This window comes from Crotalus tigris, unplaced genomic scaffold (genome assembly GCF_016545835.1).
Source record: "Crotalus tigris isolate CLP2741 ecotype Arizona unplaced genomic scaffold, ASM1654583v1 scf7180000018550.1270297659:1495590, whole genome shotgun sequence".
In the NCBI taxonomy this organism is placed as follows: Eukaryota; Metazoa; Chordata; class Lepidosauria; order Squamata; family Viperidae; genus Crotalus; species Crotalus tigris.
This window is the reverse complement of record NW_024097073.1, coordinates 1,562,592-1,585,010: the sequence shown is the minus strand read 5'-3', so window position 1 is coordinate 1,585,010 and position 22,419 is coordinate 1,562,592. Positions and strand designations below refer to the sequence as shown.

Genomic DNA, 22,419 nt, shown 5'->3' with positions numbered 1-22,419 from the left:
ATAGGAACCCAAGATATAAGTTCTAAATAAGTTGAACATAATTAAAAAATTGTAAAAAAAAAAAAAGTGCAAGCAATTCTTAAACCCTGGAAAGTCCTGGCTTGCTCATAAATAGAACATAGCACCATCAACCTTTCACAATCCCTAGGAAGGTTGTGATTCTATGAAAGCTATCAAAAGTTTCTGTAGCCCTAGTTGAACTAACGAAGATCACAGAACATACATGAGCCTAAACAATTATTTTCAATTCCACTGTAAAAACCCCTGAGAAGTTATCCAATGAGAAAAGTGAGTTTCAAGCTCTTCTATCCACTTTACATTGAAGTACCTGAAAGACATTCACTGAGGGATAGACAAAAATATACTTTCTCATCAATCATTCAGAAAAAGAATTGAAATTCACCTTAATGTTTACTGCAAACTAAGTACCAAACACTGCAGAAACTGACAGACGAAGCAAGCAGAAGAAATTGACTTCCACTCTCATTTGATGGAAATAATTTTTAATGGGGGAATAATGAGACATAATAAATAACTAAATGTCAACATATGCTCACTTACATTTAGTTTTTTTATATCCATTTGATTTCTTGTCCATACTATACAAAGGCAATGTATCTATCAACCCACATAGGGTTGAGGCACATCTAGTTAGTCATATATATTATTAATATAATAAACAACTGACTTTTTTAAAAAAGGAACAATTATTAATTCGTATAAACGTCTTTTGAGATTTAAAATAGAAAAAGAACAAGTTGAAGAATAAATGATGAAATGGGTTAAGAATTTTGGTTATAATACATAGATAGATCAATAGAAAAGTGTGGTTAAAAAGACTGAATTTCACATTGTTAAAATTTAAGAGAAAATGTCTATGAAATGATGTTCCACTGGTATATGATACCAGAGATATTATGTAAGTTTTAGATTCTAAGATATGTAAAGAATGTATAATTCTAATCATTGTTGAAAATATGAAAAGCATGAAAAGATATTTTACCATTCATGGCAGACTTGTGAAAGACTGAAAAAACATTGATTGCAAATACGTATGATGAAACTATTTGAGTAGAATTCACATCTTAATAGAGAAGATTCTCAAAGTGAATATAATGATGAAACCAGAAATTTTTCTTGTGGGTTTAATGGAAAAAGACTTGGAAAACAATGTGGAACTTTGATGTTATATATGTTGGCAGTAAGATTACTTTACACACAAAAATAGAAAGAGACTTTGATTCCTACAGTGGATGAATGGTTGCAAAAGTTGATGAATTTAGTAGAGATGGCCAAATTGACTGCTTTGATCAAAGAAAAAAATACAATTACTTTTGTTTCTACTTGAAAACTGCTTCTGGACTTTGTGTTTGAGATGGAAAAAAATGAAACATTGATTTGGGGTTTTATTGTTTAATAGGTTTGTTGTTATAGAAATAGCTAGTTTATATTATTATGTAAAAGTAAAAAGCTGAGGGTTGATGTTACTATCTTATTCTATTGCACCAAAGGGAGTGGAAGTTAACACCTTTTCTTTCTTTTTTCCCCTTGCCCCACACTTTCCTCTTCCCTTTTTCCTCCCCTATTTTCCTACTATTTTCTTTTATATTTTTGTATTATATATTATAAACTAATAAATAAATAAGCAAATACACATGATGAGGCAAAGAATTTAATAAAGTAACATTCTGATGAAACCAGATTTTTTTTTCTATTTGGACTTATGAGTAGCTAATTATAAAAGACGTATGAAAGATTGGTTTTATACATGGTAACTGCAGAGGAGCTACTGTATATGCAAAGGTGGAAAAATACAATAATATAATAATAACCCACTATGGAGGATTTGGACTGTGAAGATGACAAAATAAACAGAAATGGCAAAAGATTAATGAGAGATGAAACAATAAACATTTTCTTAAAATACTGGAAATCCTTTAGTGACTTTTTGCTCAAATCATTTTTAAAAACGATTTGAAAAAACTGACATGATGATTTCTGAATTTAGTGATTGAAAAGGGTTGAATATAGGAAGAAGTGAACTATATGATATAATCTTGATTGGGAAGGAGCCACAATCAGTAGGGTCTGTGGTAGGGAGGATCAGAAGTTGCTTCTTTAAACATTTCTTCTCATTTTCTTCTCTACTGCACTTTTTATTTTTTCTTAATTTCATTTCTATTATTTTCAATGTTTACCTTCTATGTTTTTTTTAAAAAAAATCTCATATAATAGAAATAAACAGCAAATAATGGCTTGTTATTAATTTAAGAAATCTATCATCAGTCCAAATATTCTTTTTCTTGTTACTGGAAAAAAGCTCCATACAACCCTTTAAAAAACCCTCCTTATTCAAAGGGAGAACTAAACATGCAGAGAATGGAATGTCAGGATGGAAGCATCTGAAGTAGCATATTAAAAATGATAGAAACGTGGAAACAAAGTTCAATTTTTGAGTTTTAAGTAATTTTAAAGGAATGAATTAGCACAATATCTATCTATAGTTCCTAATAAGGTATTGAATTACAAGATGAGTCAACACACACTTGGCAATCAGAAACCAAAACAACTTTGCTTTCAAGCTAAAGAAAATGGATAAGTAAGAACTATTCAGGTTTTGTCTTCCTGGCAATATCCTGTTATTAAACCTGGATAACAATATTAATCAATTTTAGTAAACAGATTTCTAAAAATTGTCTCAATAATCACATGAATAGAGAGATCAGACAGAATACAACTTGGCTTGGTACTTGACAAATTACACAGTAATCAAAACGCCAAAACGTCATTTTTCCCTTCCCTAATAGCATACACATCTCATCCCATCAAAAGGAACTTAATCCTAACCGCCAGTGAACTGCAGCGTCAGAGCAAGTAACCAGAAACAACAGCTTAGTTCTGTGTTTCGGGTTTATTACATGCTCCCTAAACACAGGAATCTATTAACTGTTAAGGCAATTTGGCACTAAATAAGAGTCAATGGACTTCAAGGAGGGCCAGACTTAGGTCTCTTTATGGGAATTGAGCCACTCCAAATTGATGATGCGTTTAATCCCACCATCAGGCCTGGTCGTCTCCTACAGTGTGGACTGTAACTCTGTTCACTATAAATACTTCTAATTGGTTTGGATTTTACTTGAAAAGGTTGTGCTGGCTCTCAAATGTGAAATTTAAACCATTTTTTTCCAAACTGGATCTGTCCAGATGTGTCTGGATTTCAATTTTAGAAGTTTAGAAGGACACACAGTGGGGAGATATAAATGTGGAGAAGAATGTTTATGAATCCACAAATTACATATGGAAACTGGATCACTTTTAATCTTGGCTTTCAGAGATTTCCGACTCAGGAGTCCAAAGCAATCAGCCAAATACAAATGTAACACTGGCTCTTTGTGAGTTAGCTGTCCCAAAGCAGTGCCAAAGGGTTCTGATTTGGTGGTGGTGGGGAATATATCCATTTAAAACAGTGTTTCTCAAACTTGGCAACTTGTTGGGGGAACAGCCAGTTTTTTAAGGGCAGCTTGTATGAGGCTGGACCATACAAACCTCTGGGACGATGCTGTTCTAGAAGATGGATGCACCCTAACACAGCCCACTCATATCAGATGACCACATGTGAAGTGTTAGTACCGCTTTATAATGTTTTCATAAGATCACACTTTGAATACGGCATCCAGTTTTGGTCAGCATAATATATGTAAAAAAAATCTTGAGAATGTAGAAAGAATGTAGATAACAGAAAGAAAGATGATTAGGGGACCAAAGGCTAAAACATATGAAGAACGATTGCAGGAACTGGGTATTGCTACTAATGAAGAGAAGGATAGTGGATGACATGATAGCAGTCTTCCAGTATCTAAGGCAGTGATGGCAAACCTTTTAGAGACCGAGTGCCCAAACTGCAACCCAAAACCCACTTGTACATCGTCGGATGCCGGATGGGTGTGGCCCATTGGTTGGGTGTGGCCCATTGGCTGGGTGTGGCTGCGGTGGTGACGGCAGACTGGGTGGGACTAAAAAGTTCAATCAATCAATTCCAACTTTGCAAGATCTTCCCCCCCACGAGAAGTTGAAATTGACTGATTGATTGAACCTTTTTTTTTTTTTTTGCACATGGCGGCGGTGGCCTAAAGCGAAAAGGTTTTATAAAACCCAGCTGAAGGCCTAGGACTGGGGCAATGACACCCATGCCCACAGAGAGGGCTCTGAATGCCATCTCTGGCACCCGTGCCATAGGTTTGCCACCACTGATCTAAGGGGCTGTCACAAAGAAGAGGGGGTCAGCCTATTCTCCAAAGCATCTGAAGCAGGACAAGAAGTAACAGATGGAAACTTATAAATGAGATATTCAACCTGGACCTAAAGAGAAATTTCCTGACAGTGAGAACAATTAATCAGTGGAATAGCTTGTCTCCAGGAGTTGTGGGGGGCTCCATCACTGCTGTAGAGGCTTTTAAGAAGAGATTGGACAGCCATTTGCCTGAAATGGTATAGGGCAGGGGTAGGCAACCTTGGCTCTTTTATGACTTGTGGACTTCAACTCCCAGAATTCCTGAGCCACCATGCTGGCTCAGGAATTCTGGGAGTTGAAGTCCACGAGTCATAAAAGAACCAAGGTTGCCTACCTCTGGTATAGGGGTAGCCTGCCTCAGCAGAGGGATGGACCAGAAGACCTCCAAAGTTTCTTTCAACTCTGTTATTCTGTTATACCATTTCCAGTCTACCATAAAAGCAGCTTTCCATTAGGAATATCATATAAACTCAGGAAAAAGATGTATCTATTGCACGAGTGAACCAGGGAGATTTCTGCTCTTGTCTGCTAAAATATCCTTAAAATATATTGGATTAAAATTCCCAGAAGTTTCAATCAGTTTAGTCAATAACTACTAAAGCTGAAGCCCAAAAGATTTGGGTGGCACCACAATGACGATAAAAGATGGGCGGGGGGGAGAGAAACAAACTCTCCTGGAAACTTCATGTCAAGAAGATTGATCTACCTGTTAATTACTTGATTCATAAAGATGACAGAACACTAAGCATGGATCCTGTATATTTATTACTGAGAAGCTCTTCTTAGGTTCAACCTTTTCAATCTCAGACAACTTGCTTCCACAACGGAAGACTTCCACATTGCTGAATGCAGAAGTAAGATGATTACCCCACAGTTGTTAACATTGCCTCTGATCAAAAGGTGGTAAACTCTTTTTTCTCTTTCCTCCTCCCTGCCCATAATAATCCACAATAAATAACTGAGCAATCATCCTAATCCCTCCCTGCAAAGATCTCCTAATTTGTAACTTCCCCTAATTTTTTTCTCTCCCCCTTTTAAAGAAAGTAATTGATTCTCATTAGAGTGATATGGACATTCTGGGTTGTTGGTTCTTATTCCCTTTAGGGACAAGAGGAGGAGATTATAATTACTGGTTTCCTCTCTGCAGTCAAAATATTTCTTTACCTTGTGGGATCCTTGCAGAATCACTGTTTGCAATTTCAGAAATATAATACAAATAATTTGTAGAAATTATTCAGGTTTATGTAGAAATAGCCAAAATATTAGATACCCTGCTTGCAGGAAACAGGAACAAATTAATTAAAAGCAATTAAGGGATATCAAAGCAACAATCACTAAAACCAAACATGAATTATTTATTATCTTTGTTTCTTTTTAAGGGGAATGAGTAGAAGTTGGTGTTCTTAAGACAAATAAACATTTGCATAATAGAAAAAAAAACCCAAGAATGAAAATGCCTTGAATGCAACATTATGGCTCTGATGTTGTACTTCCTTTTAACACTGAGCAGGGGATAAAAAACTTATTCTAAGCTTAATTAACCATACAATTAAATAAAGCCGGTCACAAAATGACTGTCAGGAGCTAACCATGGTGCTGAAACACACCACAGCCAATCTCTAAAACGGGAGCCAGCAAAAGATACTCAGTTACAAAGAAAGGGCAGATCCTCCATTCCTAATGATATAAGAACGAGTCAGGGTTAGTAAATCTAGGCAATGGTGACATCTTAACTGGGCCCTATCACTTTTCTTTCAAAAGAAAAAAAAATGATAAAGAAGTGTCCACACGTCAAAATATCTGTGCAAATTGTCTTGCAAACTTCTCAGATGAGATGTATCAAGCCCAGAGTCAAATACTTTTCAACGGGATGGAGGAAAAAAAACCTGTTTGTGAAGGTAAAGTCAGATGTAAAGGGGCATGGCAGAGTTGGCTGCTGTGTCCTTTTCCTATGTTAACCTGGCAGTTTCCTACTTCTCTTCCCAAGAGGGCAACACACTTTTCTATCTATAAAATGTAATGCATGTGAATAGTGACCAAGAGGGAAAAGTGGAAGAACACAGAGAAAATTCATTTAAGTGTAGATGGCTATTTCCTAGAACAAATGTTTGCCAAGTGTGCTATGATGTCTTTCAAATATATCATAAAATGTAAAGAATTCTACCCATATTCTATTTACACAGCCACATTATCTTCAGAGTTTATTGCACTTAGAAGAGGAAAGTGTGCAATATAACTGACCTGCACATTTACTATCTAAAATGTGGACTACTCTCATGGAGGTTTCGGTGTATGACACTGGGTCTGGGAGAGTCTGCCATATGCACCAGTCATCCAACAAAGACATCTTCAAATACTACTACGCTAATAATCAAAAACTAACAGCCCTAACCATTTAGCCTAGATTGGAAATTTAATGTAATTCTTATCTACTTTTATATACTCTTTTTGGTTCAAAGGACAGAATTGCCCAAAGTGATTGCTCCAAAGATGTATTCCCTAGAAAGCTTTTTTTCTTTCATTTTTTACTACTTACATTCCCATCACTGCTGAAAACCTTTTCTAATTCCAAAGGTACCTGGAGATGGGGATTTCTTTTCTTTTTTTTTTAAAATACAATTACTGCTTATGCTTTTGTTCTGCTGCTGCTGCTATATCTTGCTGTTGCATGCAATCTTTTTTCTTTTGGTTTCCTTTTTATTAAAATATGTGTACCTTTTACATTTTGCCAGTTGCCTTCTTTTTACTAAAGAACAAATATGCTTTAAAACATGCACATTCACAAGGTGACAGACATGATCAGCATGCAAAATAGAATTCAGCTGTAATACACAAAATAATGAACCAACCAAAATAATTAACAAAAATTCCCAAATTAATCAAGGATAACAGCCAAAACAGGAAATTGTTTCAACTCTCAAAAAAGCAACTTCCTGGAAACACCAGCAAAACCATGGGAACAACATAGATAGGCTTCTACTGGATGCATGGAGAAATATACTAAAAATATTTATAGCATGAAGGTAGAATTGTGCCATATCTGCTTCTTCTGCAGTTGTAGGAGAGGTTTTTTTCTTTCCTCAATCAAATTAAATAAAAAAGATGAAGGAAAAGAACCATGGTCTGGGTACCAAAATAAAGCTTATACTGTAACTACAAACAAATATATTCAGATTCATGTATTCTCTTTCTCCAGAGGGCAGGAATAAAACCAGTAGGTGGAAGCTTCAGAAGCATATTTCTGCTAAAGAACCAGAGTAACACTAAACAATACAGAACACCGGGACATCTCATCTTAAAATTTGGTAAAGAATTCTACTTTACTGTAAAAACATAAGGAGAGGTCAGTCTGCTCTCTACTTGGGATGTACTGGTAGTAGTTGCAATAATTTTTTCACTGGAGGAATATTTAAGAGTGAAGGGACTACCACAGGGTTTCCACACATGGATAGAGGATCAGTTTCTCAATTGATATGAATCGGGGGAGAAGTCAAGCACCTTGCTCTTATATCTCAGACTTTAAAATATCTATTTCTGAGATTTAGAGGCAACCTGACTCCAAAATGATTCTAAGCAGCTTCCACCAAATAAGTATAAATAAAACAATTTAAAAAAAAACAGTAAAAAAATGCTGTGTCCAAACAAACCCAGTTCTTCTATCAAGTACACAATACTCCACAAATATCAGACCCCAAATCCAGAAAAATATAGAGAGGCCTTTCCCTAAAGAGCTTTTCATTATACATGTGGACTTCATACATGTGGACTTGTATGAAGTCCACATGTATAATGAAAAGCTTCAACTCCCAGAATTCTTGAGCCAGCCTTGCTGGCTCAGGATTTCTAGGAGTCAAAGTCCACAAGTCATAAAAGGACCATAATTCTCCATCTCTGTTATACATCATTTGTATCACTTGAACTCAGCTTTGCCAAGCTTAGTCTACAGAAAGATCAAGCAATGTCTAAAGAGCCAGCTACAACTAATAAACTCCCATTCCACCCAACTTTTTCATAGTATTCCAAGTGCTGTTCACATTGCCAAAATTAAGAGGGAACAATCCAGATATAGAAAATGTCTTGGCTTATAAAAGGTAATCTCAGAAAGAAGGCCAGTAATGCACATTCATCTAAAATCCTGGACACATTTAATTAATGTAATTATTTCCCCAATAAAATTTATAACCATCTAACTTATCAGACGGTAAATATAAAAATGTTTGTCTTATACTAAAAAGCAGCCTGACAGTAATATCGATTCATTAAGGATGACTTTGTAATGTGCTGTCCTCACTGTTGCTCCACCCCAGCTATTGTGTTGCTACGCAATGCAGGCCTTTGCTGCGTGAATCTCCATCAAGAAATATAATTGTGAATTCATGTTATGCAATTATAACAGTTTATTCATACTGATGTCTTCCAAGCAGGTTCTGACAATAGTTTCTTCCTCTCTCCACTTACCTTTTTCTTTTAAAGCTTCTGCTGTTTTTAAGTGTTTGACCCACCTTTTGTGTATTATTTTAGATTGTTGATGGATGTTTTGAAGAAAGGTGTAAAGATCACCATCTCCCTTGTGAATTCAAGATTAATTCAGGCATGGCTTCTGGTGATTGATACTTTCTTCTTCTTTTTAAATAAGAAGCATTTTTAAATACAATTATAAATTTACCCTCTTTCTCTAAAGTTACATACTGTACTGAGAAACTGTTGGAAGTATTTTCATGCATACATTCACAGTTACGTGAAAACTTATTTAAGGTGCTAAATATCCTCTAAAGCAATCTAATTTTGATTTTCTAAACATACCCTCTTTTATTCCCTCATCAAATAGACAGATAACTTTAGAGTATGAAAATATCTATCTATCTATCTATCTATCTATCTATCTATCTATCTATCTATCTATCTATCTATCTATCTATCTTTGGCTATTCGGGTTTTCTCCCACGTGAAATTGGAAGTGTCTTGGCGACGTTTCAACGAAGTCTCATTCGTCATCTTCAGGCTGGTGCTTTCGGCTTCGTGCTTCTAGGAGCAAGAAGCACGAAGCCGAAAGCACCACCCTGAAGATGACGAATGAGACTTCGTCGAAACGTCGCCAAGACACTTCCAATTTCACTTGGGAGAAAACCCGAATAACCAAAGACCTACATACAAACACCTGCAAAAACCTCAGAAAACACACACACACACACACACACACACACACACACACACACACACACATATATATATATATATGACTACTTCTTTTAACCTAGCTTTTGCAGTTACTTTAGTAAGGCACTTTACAAAAGCTTGGCCTACAAGGCAGGAGAGAAACAATTAAAAGAAAAGACTAAACTCGTTGCCCCTGGGGTGCTGCCTCAGACTGGGAATGGAAGCTATTCCCATGTTTATTAAAAGCTATCTCAAAGGGAAGCTGAAAACTATAAGCAATGTGATAGTATTCAGTTTTTTTTCCTAAGCATTCCTATCCTTACTTATCAAGAGAAATCAGAATAGCTATGAGTCATACATTCAACTATGTCAGTGTTTTGATATTCCCATTGTTGCAAAGTTTCAAAATCACATAGCCCATATTAGCTGTCATGAGTGAAGAAAAAATCTAAGGAATCATTGAATCTATCAGGATAAAATCAGAAACTTGTCAGATTCCAGATGTACAAAAACAGTCCACCTTGGTTGTGAAGGCCAATTTGCTGCTCCTCTAGGAAACTATGGCTCATAATAGGAAGTATTTTAGGTATACAGCCCCAAGCACATAAATATAACTTGGGATTTTAACCCCATGCATTTATTATTCCATAAAAATATCGAAGAAGGTAAACTAGAGAATACCAGAGGATAAAAATAGTAGATCTTCACCCACCTCCATATGAAATATCACTGCATCAACTCTGAGTCAGAGTGGGCTAACATAATGCACGTTGCACTTCCTCTGACGTCTTTATCAGAGTGACTCAGAGGTCTCCAGAGAAGTAGTATTCTGCAGCCAACCATAGCAGCATCTGTGGCCATGTCAACTCACCTACGAACTGGATTCTAGCAACATATTCAGCAAACCAGGCGATCAGGATGCACCTAACCATAGATCAGGTATAGCAACGGCCACCACTTGCAGTTTAATCCCAAACAGCAGAAGATATTGGATAGCTGGGCAAAAGTTTCAACTATTAAAATGATAGATGGATGCCATGACAATCCCTAAAAATCCATCTGTCCCTCCAGTGCATTAATCTGGTCAGCCTGAATAAGGGCTCAGTTATTTTTTTTTTTTTAGAAAAATGTTATTTTGTTTTACATTATTTTTGTTTTTATACCCAACTGACTAGTAGCTCAAGACAGATTATAAAGAGGGTTAACATTAATTGACAAAGCAGTAACAAAACAGTAAAACAACTACCCTGCCAGGAGACAGAAAAACTTAAATCACATTCACTCCAGCAGGTTCCCAAATGGTTCTTGCCTAGTGCCTGCTGGAAGAGCCAGGACAGCAGGGCTTGAGAGCGGGGAAGGCTGTTCCAAAAATCAGGCATAGTGATAGAAGAGATGTACCTCCTGGGTCCTGTAAAAGGACCCACTTATTGATGGGAGCTGGAGCATGCCAACCCCATCAGATTTGATAGGATGGATAGAAATAATGGAGATCTGCAGTCCCACAAATACCAAATCCCTAAGTCACCAAAGTCTGCATAGTTGGCCATCAGCACCTGGAAATGTACTTGGAAACCAAACTGATAACCAGTGGAGGACATGAGCACCAAGGCATGTGCATGGTGACACAGTGGTTAGAATGCAGTACTGCAGGCTACTTCCGCTGACTGCCGGCTGCCAGCAGTTCAATTCTCAGTGGCTCAAAGTTGACTCAGCCTTCCATCCTCCCGAGGTTGATAAAATGAGGACCCAGATTGTTGGGGGCAATGTGCTGACCCTGTAAACCACTTAGAGAGGGCTGTAAAGCGCTATGAAGTAGTATATAAGTCTAAGTGCTATTGCTAGAACTGCACTGCCATATTCTGCACCACCTACAGTTTTCAAGTGGTATTGAAATGTAATCGCAGAGTGCATTGCAGTAATCCAAATGAGAGATGATTAAGGCTCGAGTGATAGGAGGGACCTCCCAATCCAGGAGAGGGTGCAACTGGTACACAAAGTAGAATTATGCAAAACCCCTCCTACCTGTGGGTGGCAGCTTGTACCTGGGTGGAAGCAAGAGTTTAGGTTACTGATCCCCCCCCACTCCTCAGCTGCATGCCAGTTCTGTCTGACCAAGTGTAGCCTATCCGTTACTAAAGTGGGAGATTCTCTACTGTTGGGTAGTCCCACATACTTGATTTAAGGAAGGAAATCTCTCTCCAGGGTTGGTAAAATAGCAGGAGTAATATCACACTAGAGCTTTGTTCCAATTAATCCCCATTATTTCCATCTGCCAATTGATCAGGCTGCTTTCAGTCATAAAATAAGGTGAAAAGACAATGATGTTTCAGTATTGTAAAGCAAGTATGAACACTATACTTCTATCAAAACAGTCTCCAAGCTTCATGTAGCATCAGTTCTGTATTTTTCATCTTTCCCCAGATTTCCTGTTTATTCATTAATTTCAATCATGCCATAATTTTTCTCTTGGGATTTCAAGTGCCTGCAGCAAAACTGCAAAATTCAAATAGAAACTGGTATATACTATTTTTGGTATCCCCAAATGCCCACAGGAATAACCACGATCACATCAAAAACATACAAAAGCTTTCCACCAGTCAAGACTGTGCTTTGTGGATCCTGGTTCATACTTTTAAAAATGAAGTTGCTGTGTATTGCCCTTTAAAAAAAATTAACATCTTGAATTAATTTGGTCAGCCTGACTCGGGAGTTGGCTATTATTATGTGGAAGAAAGGGAGGGAGGGAGCTATTAGAAGAGGGTTCCCCCAAAAACCTGTTCATTAAAAGGAATGATGGAAAGAAGTCCACATTTCTCGAGAGTCAAAAAAGTAAACATGGAATCACTGCACCCAGCTCATTTGGGAAGAACATCCTCTCTATTTTTGCTTACCAGTCAATGTAGGATCTCATAACAGAGCTTGGGTTTCCTCTTTCCAAATTCTGATATCTGTTGGACACAGGGAGAACTCAGGGCTAGAGAAAAAAAACCCTCATCTATACAAAGGTGAGACTTGGTACAGTACAAGAACTCCTGGTTTACTGTATCCGCCATTTCTCTCTGACTGCTTGGAGTCTTTTAAATCACTAATGAAAATATTTAGAAGCAGCAGGGTTTTAAGGCATCAAAAGCTATGGATTGCCAATTTGGGGTCTCCAGCTTGAGCCCTGTCCTTCCATGCTTGCAAGACAAAATAGCAAAAGGCCTTTAGGAACCCTTCATCAGATATCTTCTATTTAAAGCATTTTGCTAAAACCATATGTGCTTGAAAAGTAGGAAGAATTTCCTGGTTTTAAAACTGGCCTTTTTGCCAGAGACACTATCCACTGAAATGGAATGGAAATCAAGGCAAGGACTTAATGTAGCAGCATAATATTATAACCAAACCTGCTGTTGATATGTATATTAAAGCTCATATTCCTTTGTGGCTATAACCAAACCTGTTGTTGATATGTATATTAATGCTCATATGCCTTAGTGGCAATAACATTTCACGCAACCACCATGTTGAAATGTAAACCCAATAGCACATGTGTGAATATGTATGTGTGGGATTTACATAACTGCAGCCACTGAATGGATTGGGAAAAAAATATGGCTTGTAGTCAAAATGTTGAAGGCCGTGATAGTATTTACCAATGTTTGATTAAAGGAAAAACACTTGTTCAAGAACTAGTGATCATAGAAAAGAGGGAAAGTAACTCTTCCATTTTTGGAATCTCAAATGATTTTTTTAATAATGACCCGTATTATTTCATATTAACTGTGGCTGCTGTAGCTTATAATATTACTATATCATTAGAGCTGGTCAAAAATTATGTCTTGCTCCTCTTCCCTGCCTGACTTTCATCAGCAGTGAATGTAATCTGATGAAATAGTAACCTACTATTCAGGTCTGGGTTACTCAATTAAGCATGCTGAGGTTCAGCGTCTCTCTTACATGGATACCAAGTGGGTACCAAGATTATTCTGTTTATCTAGTAGTCATGCAGAAATCACAGCAATTAACCACTTAGAAAGCTATTTGCAATTATTATTTTTGCCTAAATCATTCTGTGTAGAATGCAGTTGTCAGATGTAACTGGCCTGGTTAAAGAATAATAATGCCACAAGGAATTAACATCAAGGTCTTGTCAATGAGCCATTCCAAGAAAATTTATTCAGTAAGAGTCTTGGCCTAAGGACAGCAAAAGGATGTTTACTCTCTTTGGGAGAATATGAAATAATATTTAGAAAAGTAAAAAGTTTTTCAGCCATCTTAGGTTAGAATTATACAAATGTTGACCATAAATCTTTCAGCAGGAATAAAAGGTATGATTCTGCCACATGTATGCTATCAAAAGTTTTTTCATTTACAACAAAGGTCTCCAACCTTTTGGGCACCAGGGACCAGTTTCGTGGAGAGAGGTTTTTCCGTGGACTGGAGAGGGCGTGGTTTTGTGTGCTGCCTGGTTGCTGGCATGCCGCGGCCCGTTACTGGTCCACTGCATGCCACCTTTTTACAACATCCACCTTTTTTTTCTTTTGGTTCAGTAAAGGTATGCAGAATAAGACTGTGATCAACCATGAAGTTTCATTATCAGTATTACTATTTTTTTATTATCACTATTATTATTGCACTCATAGGGCAATAACATCAACCAATCTGCCACAAGCAAAGAAATAGTGCCCACTTCTTAGTCCCATCATCATTTTTCAATCCACATTGTTACTTCTGCAAGAGAGAGTTTGGATGGAAGCATAGGTCAGTTTCTCTGCAAGAACTATAGCTATACACAATCATCCACCCTGCTGTGTTATATCCAAGCTGATGGTTAAATTTCTGGATTTGTGGAAGAGAAGAGACCAAATGGGACACATATCTTCCCACGAGATCTAGTCAATATTTATATTAATGAAGAATTTCAGCTCTTGTATATTTTACTTTTAGAAGCCTGCTCCTTTTGTTTCTCATATTACAGCAACATTTCTGCAAGACTTCATTGGAATCTGTTTCATAAGATGTTGTGGAAAGAAAAGTATTTGCTTTTCACCATTTTTCTCCATCAATACACCATTTTCAATATAGCTCTTTTAAAAAAGGAATGTATTTAGCATCGAAGTAGGACTTTAGGTTTAAGTATATTTGATTTAGTACATCCTTCCTGAATGTGATGTGGTAGCTGGGGCCCATCTGCTAACATTTTCTTCCTTAATAGACAAAATCTCACCGTCTTGCTAATTCTAAAACTGGATTCATAATCAAAAAGATTTTTGAAATGATAATTTCTCTGTAGATTGTACCAATTTTATATAATGGTTCAGCCATGCCTCTTCAATCAGAGCCACTGTAGTTTCTAAGGTAAGGGTAGGACAACTTGGCTCTTCTAAATATTTTGGACTACAGTGGAGTGACTTTTTGCACTAGTGACCCAAACTGAACAATCCTCAGCCAAAGAGCATGGATTTGCTTGCAACAACCTCATGCAAGGGATCTACAGGATATCTACTAGGTAGCAAAGATGAACAATCAGACATGGAAAAGTACCAACGTCAAAATCCTTCAGTGTTTCATAGTCATTCTGGCATAAGTGAGGAAGGGAAGAGATGCAGAACTAATTCCAAACAGGAATTCCCTCTCAACAACAATTGAGCGATCTCCAGCAACAGCAGCAGCCAGAGAGAAAGGGAGGGAGGAAGAAGCCGGAACAGCTGATATTTGCAACAGGCAGCTGGGCCAGGCTGGAAAAGTGGAGGGGGAATGAAGAGACCATCAAGAATGACGTCAGTGAATTGACTGAGCAGGAAAACACGGCGTATGCGGGGGGGGGGGTGAGTGGGTTGAAGGGATCTGCTCTGTAAATGAATACAGAAAGCTGCGTGTGGAGGGGCTGTGGGAGACACGCAGCTAGCCAAACCTGACAACGCTGTGACGCGAACATGACAAGCAACCACGCAAAATGGTGACAATATTCCTTTTGGAAGGAGGGGGCCTGAATCCGCACTTGGGAAAACTCGCCCCAAAAGCGGAGGGGAGGGGGAATATATTAGCCTATGCAACAGCAAAAAGGAGAGGGGAGATGTAAGGGGGGGGGGGAAGGAGCTGCGCGGTGCTAACTCGCCTAGCGGGGGAACTCCCCCCCCCAATATTCTCAGGGGCAAAACAAGATGGAAAAGGGTGGGGGAGATAGCGTGGGATTCAGCCCACCAGGACCGGAGAAGTGGTTCGGTTCCGTTTTCAAGGAGCTGGTGCCGGATCTTCTGACGGATGCATTTTTTTAATAGAAGGAAGGTGCCCATTTGCCGCCGCTTCCAGGAAAGCAGCAGCCTGCAGAAAAGGGGAGAGGTGGAAGACTTCCCCGCCCTTCTGCCCGGTGAACCCCCTTTTTCCCCAAATCCCCACCATCTTTAGCGCTCAAAAGCACCGTTTCATCCCACCCAGCAAAAAGACGCTTCCCAACGCCCCCCTCCCCGGGGAAAAAAACCCCACCAAGTTTATTCTGGGGACGCAGATAGAGGGGGGGGGGAGAAAAATCACCTCTGTCCGGCGTGGAATAGATAAGGGCGTGCAACTCCATTCAACCATATGGAAGCAAAGGAGCTATGGCTGGTCGCTAGAAAGGGCAAAAAGCGGAGACACGGACCAGGCGGCTGTAGAGAGCCCGGGGGGGGAGCGCAATTCATCCTACCAATTCCAGCTCCGAGCATCCCAACCAAGTCTACCCGGTCCCCTTTTGGCATCTTCCCTCCCTCCCGGCAGCCCCTTTCAATACGCATCCTCGTCCTCAATTCTCACCGTGCAGCACTTGCAAGGAGCGATCTCCAGCAGCGCCGGCCGCCAAGAACGAAGGCGGCAACAGCAGCAGCAGCAGTGAAAGGCAGAAACCGTCCAGTGCCCGAATCAGACTCCGCCACCGCCCCATGCCGGCCGCTGCCCCAGCTCACCGCCCGGGCAGCCGCCACTTCCACGGCCGCTGCACCCTCCCTAATCAGCGCCCCCTCCAGACCAACACTGGCACAGCACCGCCCCGCAAACCAACCAATCTCAAGACCCATGCAAAATGGATTCTCGGCTCCATCAGCCTATGAGAGCCCAGGAACAGGACACGCCTGAATTCGAAACGCGGGGCTTAACTATCCCTGGCCACGCCCGACTTTTAGGGTTACGCCTCCGTATTAAAAATGAAGCCTCACCTCTCCCACCTGCTATTATACTGTACCTAGTGCGTTCCCAAGTCCTGGCAATGCCTCTTCCAATCAACTGAATTAACATTCTAAGTTGACGCCTTTCTGGTTAATAATGTTTCCCTGCATCAACCACAATGCAGGGAAATGGTAAATTATACCTCCTGCAGGCAGGCATTAAGCACAGCCTAGATTTTGCTCATTTGAAGCTTCAGCATATATCTGTAGCTCTTCTAAGCTTATGCAGCCCTGAAGCTGAAGGTCGACAATACCTATTTCTCACATGGCACACAGCTAGAGAGTGAATGTCTTGGTCTTAGGCCCTAAAACTGGCAACCCCAGAGCAGCAATATTAAATGCATTAGGCTTAAAGTGCCATGGATTAACATCTAAACATTCTTCAAGATACTGAAATGCAAGGATCCATATTTTTAGCATTTGTCTATTTGTAGCCCTTAATAGGATCCTTTATGAATCTGTTTCCTTTTTAAACTGCTTCAGTATTCATTCAATACATTGGTTTATTTTACCAGTTAATTTAGTGATTGAGAGGAACTGGAGGGAGGTTTTTTTAAAATCTTCAGATGATCTACCTTATATGACACTGGAACAAAGTTATTGTCAGTTCACTAGATCTGTTTTGCCATGCCCTCAAATTGGGTTGGGTGATAACTCAATTGCAGACATGTCTCTAAAAAGCACCCATTTTCTCATTTAAACACACTTAAGAAAATGATAGCAAACAAAATATGACATTGCCCAAGAATGCTTTTGGCTTCTTGCCAACTGAAATTTCAACCATTAAAGAATTTTTGTCCATCTATTCAATCCTGAAGTAAGAAGACAAATTTCAAGTCAATGTTAGGAAACTCATTCTAATTCTAGGAAAAGGTCTAATGGGAATCAATTGCTGAGGACAATCAGTCATTGGGACTAGACTGCCATCATGACTCCTTTCAACTCTGTGATTCTAAGAATTTGATAGGCAACTAAACAGGGTTCCTTACAATCAATTTAATTTCACTTTGAAAGGCAACAGAGAAGCAGCTGTAAAAAATCTCATATGCTGAAGAGTTCATATGTAGTACCATGAGTGATTGGAGTAACCGACTTATCATTTATCCTTGTAGCTGTGAGATCTAATGGTTCTAATCTAAAATTATTTATAATTACTATTAACAGCTACCTAGAACTGCCCAAGCAGTGAGATAGACACTATATCAATTTAATAATAAAAGTGTGTAAAAGTAGAGAAACTTATCCAAGTAAAAATGTAAGTGTCAAGGATGAAACTATGGCAGCTATGTGCCTCTGCATTTTAAGTTGCCTTTAGAGTAAGGGGGAGGTGTTACTTTTGAGTGGTGTAAAGGTTCCGTTAGATCAGTGGTTCTCAACCTTTTTAATGCTGTGACCACAACCGGTCGTAAGTCGAGGACTACCCAACTGGTCGTAAGTCGACTACCCAACCGGTCGTAAGTCGAGGACTTACCCTGCACGGGAGCGCCGCGCATGCATGGTGCCGCCTCCTGCGCTGGCCGAGGCATAGCTGGCAAGCGGCAGAGACGGCGCAGGCCAACCACCGGCTGGGCCACCAGCTGGCCCAGCCCAAGGGAGGTAAGGCACCCACCGGGCCCCACGCGCGCCACCAACCCTCCCTGTGCCTGCCGGCCTCCCACCCCTGGCCCTCTTTTACTTACATTTTTAATAGTTGCTCAGCAGGGAGGGGTGGAAGCTTCCAGATAGCTCACCTTCGCTGCAGACAACTTGCAGCACCGTTTGCAGAATGGGACTTTTGGCGGGCTCAGCAGGGCAGAGACAGCCTGGACAATTCCTATTGGCTTTTGAAAGCCAATAGAATTAGATTCTATTCAAGAGAGTCTATTCTATTGGCTTTCAAAAGCCAATAGAATAAAAGGGAGTAGCACAGCGAAGGAAAAGGGGAAAAAAATGGCGGACTGCGTTGTTTGGCGACCCCCGTGAAATGGTCGTTCGACCCCAAATGGGGTCCTGACCCACAGGTTGAGAACCACTGCGATAGATGAAACCATTTAAAAGAACTTCAAGGCAAAATTTCTTCCTTAAAGATATATTTTATTAGGAAATAAAATATTGGCACATACATAGGTGAACCCAAGACTAAAAATCCCCTTCCCTTGTTTACAAAGTTACTATTGCAATTCCCACCCCGAATTGCTGTCATAAATCACATTCACCAATTGTTGGAAAACGCGGGTCTCCTCCCAACTCCCCAGCCCGCCAAAATGTTATCAGCACTGACCTTGATTCTCACACATATGAATTGTTTTGGCTAACTGAGAACTACACATCCCCCACCCCTCTTCATTCATCTAAAATCTCTAAACTAAAATGTGGCAACCAAGACAAAATGAAAGTGGCTTCAGTTCAGTCTGTCACAGCACTGACAAGTGGGTTAGATGAAGAAGCAAAACTTCTATGATTCCGCTGAAGACCGTGAGAGCCTGAAACCTTTTCAAGGACATCATAAAAAGTGTGGATTTGAAACAGACGATTCCCATAACAAACTTAACTTGTTTATATGGACTACATAAGATGTTGGGGGTTTGGCTGGGAAAATTATTTTTTAAGTCTATGATTTGGTGTTGGAACCTTAGAGTTACTTTTGCTTCAACATTAAAATGCAGTGTATTCAATAAACAGATTTTCAGAGACGGAACGAACCTGGAGTTTTATTTGTATTCTCAAGCTGGATGTTGACTGTAAGGTAGTGCATACCATATTGGCTTTTTACTCTCAATGGTGCTAAAATAAAAAACCTGATCAAACCCAGTTAGGGGGAAGATTAGATAATAGGAATCTTAAGCAATGTATATGTGTTTGTTTTATGCCTTTCTAGATCCATTCTTCTTGCGGGGAGGTGTGTTAGCATGTCAAGGATGAAACTACGGTAGGTACATGCCTGTGTGTGTCAACATGCCTTTAGAGTAAGGGGGGGAGGTGTTACTTTTGAGTGGATTAGATGGAGAAACAAAACTTCTATGATTCCGCTGAAGACCGTGAGAGACTCATATCTTTTCAAGGACACCATATCAGGTGTGGATTTGAAGCAGACGGTTCTGATAACAAAATGAATTTTTTACATGGACTATGTAAGACATTGGGGGTTTGGCTGGGAAAATTATTGTTGAAGTCTATGATTTGGTGTTGGAACCTCAGAGTTACTTTTGGTTCAACATTAAAATGCAGTTGTTAAGATTTTCGTAGACGGAATGAACCTGGAATTTTATTTGGATTCTAGAGCTGGATGTTGACAGTAAAGTAGTGCCTACAATATTGGCTTTTTACTCTCAATGGTGGAAAAATAAATACCATAAAACTCACAGCAATTTTCCTTCAATCTTGTATGCGACTTAATATCTTCTAGAGAGCACAAAGACCGATTTTTAAACTGGTTGTGATACCAGTAAATTGTGAAGAAAATCTATACTTCTGCTGGCTGGAGAACTAGGGAGTTGAATCAACACACCTAGAGAGTATCATGTTGGGGAACGGTCATCTCTGATAAGAGATGAATAGAAAGGGGCGACAGTGGCAGGAAATGTTCTGCCAGCATCTTTGTAGCCCTACTTCTGCTAGTATCCGCCAGATTTCTGACTCTGGATTGCTCTTTCCCCCACACAGCTATATTTTAAAATCTTTTGAGATATGCAAAGAAGTACAATATGCAATAGCCCCACCCTACCATTACGATCTGATTGCATACTTAAAACGGTCATCTAAGAAAGTAATCTATGTGGAGCAGTTCTGCATACGTGACCTTGGTATGTTAGTTGAGGAGTAAGCATCGCCTTGCTAACTTCACACAGCCTGTGCAAGCAGGGGGTGTGGGAGTGGAAGGAGAAACTGAGATCTGCATCATTCGGCATTTAACCAACACCAGAATGTCATCTGTAATTTTACTTCCCACTTGAAATATTAAAATTATTCTGGGGCCCAGTATTTAAATTTCACCGTCTTACTGTTGACAGAAAAAACGAAGGGTTCAAAGGTTATTTTATGCCTCTCGGGCTCAGCCATAATAGTGTAAATATGACTAGGAGGTAATTTCTGTTCTGAAGCGAGACAGAAAAACAAATCAAAACTCAGCAAGCCTCTGAACTGCACAGAGGTCACTGGATTAAAGCTGCTTTAATTATTATCCAGCCTAAGGAAAAGGGAGAGCCTCTTTCAGCATTCAGGCTGCCCATCAGCTGCTCAGAAGTGCCTGATCCAAGGTGGGAAACAGATTGAAGAAGCCCTGGGAAGGAGAAAAGAGAGAAGTCAGGGTCAGAGGGGATGCAGAGAACGGCTCTCAAAGGGAAAAAAGCAGGCAGCTGTCAATACATACAATGGCGTCACCATGGCAGCCACAGAATCGTGAGGCACAGTGTTACCATGGAAACCCATCACTGATTCAAGGCCACCATTGTAGCCATGGCAACATGAAGACAAGATTACAAAGAAGAGCTAGCGAGCTACAAGAATCAAAGCCCAAACCTCAACCCAGGAACTGGGAGTGGAGGAAGGCAGGGATAAGGACCTGCTCCCATCTCACAAAGAACCCATTTGCTTCTTTCCTTTTGCACCCTCAAATCTGCTACCCGAGATCTGCTCGGAGGATGCTTATCTGAAAAAGGGCGTTGCTACCCTACCTAGGTACTTAGATCAACGAATCTTCACTGGGAGGTAGAGGGCAAAGGAAAGAGGCAGGCTATAACTTTGCATGCCGTCTTCAGCCCCATGCCCAGAGCAGAAGCACCCAAGCTGTCACCTACCTTGAAGAGAGTGATGGTCTGAAGAACCCCTGAGGTGCAGCACATCTCATGAATGGAGTGCATAGCTAATTGTGGGCAACCCATATCAAGAACACGCAAACCAAGGCGGGAAGCCAGGATGGGTCCAATGGTTGTGCCACAAGGAGAATCATTTTGAACCATAAATTCCTATAATCGACATGAGAGCGAGAGAGAAAAGGACAGCTGACAATCTCTTTGATAGCAACGAAGGAGGGAGAGCAGAATATAGAACTGAATCTTTTGAATGGGGTTCTCAGATCCTTGGTACTGGCCAGTCCAACTCAACAATCAAGCTGAAGTTTCTAATGTGGACTGAACCACCAAATAAAAAGGAGATGGGAACATCTTCAGAGGGAGAAGCCCTTCATTTAGAACAGTGCTTCTCAACGTTTGTGTGACGGCGACCCCCGTCACACAAATGTTCTGCGCATGCGCCGGGCCGCGCTCATGGGGCATGGGGGCATGGCGGCGCCCCATGCGCAGCGCGAGTGCGCGGCAGCGGCCGCATGCGCAGCGCGCGTGCGCAGCGGCGCTCCCATGCGCGGCGCACGTGCACGGCACCGTGAAAAATGGCGCATTGCCGCCTTTGGCGACCCCGGAAAAATGGGCGATCGACCCCAAATGGGGTCGCGACCCATAGGTTGAGAACCGCTGATTTAGAATTTAACTATAAAGCCCAGCATCCCTGGTCTTATTTCCCCTGTTCCTGGCAAGTAGGATGATTTGCCCCCAGAGAGTGTACAGTGATGTAGCGCAGTGGCAGTTCCTAAAGGCTGAAGCACCATGCAGCCATTGGCAGCATGCAGTCAACTTTCTTTAAGCTTGGAAATTAAGTGGGTCAGGCCTGCTTAGTACTTGGGACAGAAAACACCAGGGTATACCAGAGATACAGGCTAGACTGGCAGTCCGTGTAGTGTTGCCAATGAAAGTGCATGGATAAAGGGAATCTGTACTTTTTAAAATGCTTACTTGTAAAGGAACGTTGACACGAGTG

The 22,419-nt window shown here is 40.2% G+C and overlaps 1 protein-coding gene and 1 long non-coding RNA gene across 3 annotated transcripts in view; both read right to left on the bottom strand.

Moving 5' to 3' along the window:
* Nucleotides 1-16,433, bottom strand: part of PTPRN (protein tyrosine phosphatase receptor type N) — a 45,495-nt gene extending 29,062 nt beyond the window's left edge. The window contains exon 1 of one of the 2 annotated variants that reach the window (XM_039354424.1): nucleotides 16,223-16,433. In XM_039354424.1, coding sequence (XP_039210358.1) covers nucleotides 16,223-16,349 — 127 coding nt within the window. In that variant the 5' untranslated portion in view covers nucleotides 16,350-16,433. The remainder of the gene's footprint in view (nucleotides 1-16,222) is intronic. The other variant, XM_039354423.1, reaches the window with a different exon arrangement.
* A 4,292-nt stretch (nucleotides 16,434-20,725) lies between these two features.
* LOC120312954 lies at nucleotides 20,726-21,744 on the bottom strand. The gene is made up of 2 exons (XR_005558000.1): nucleotides 21,405-21,744; nucleotides 20,726-20,887 (listed from the first exon to the last, which is right to left on the bottom strand). It is a non-coding gene; the product is annotated as an uncharacterized LOC120312954 (long non-coding RNA).
* Between the last annotated feature and the right edge of the window lie 675 nt (nucleotides 21,745-22,419).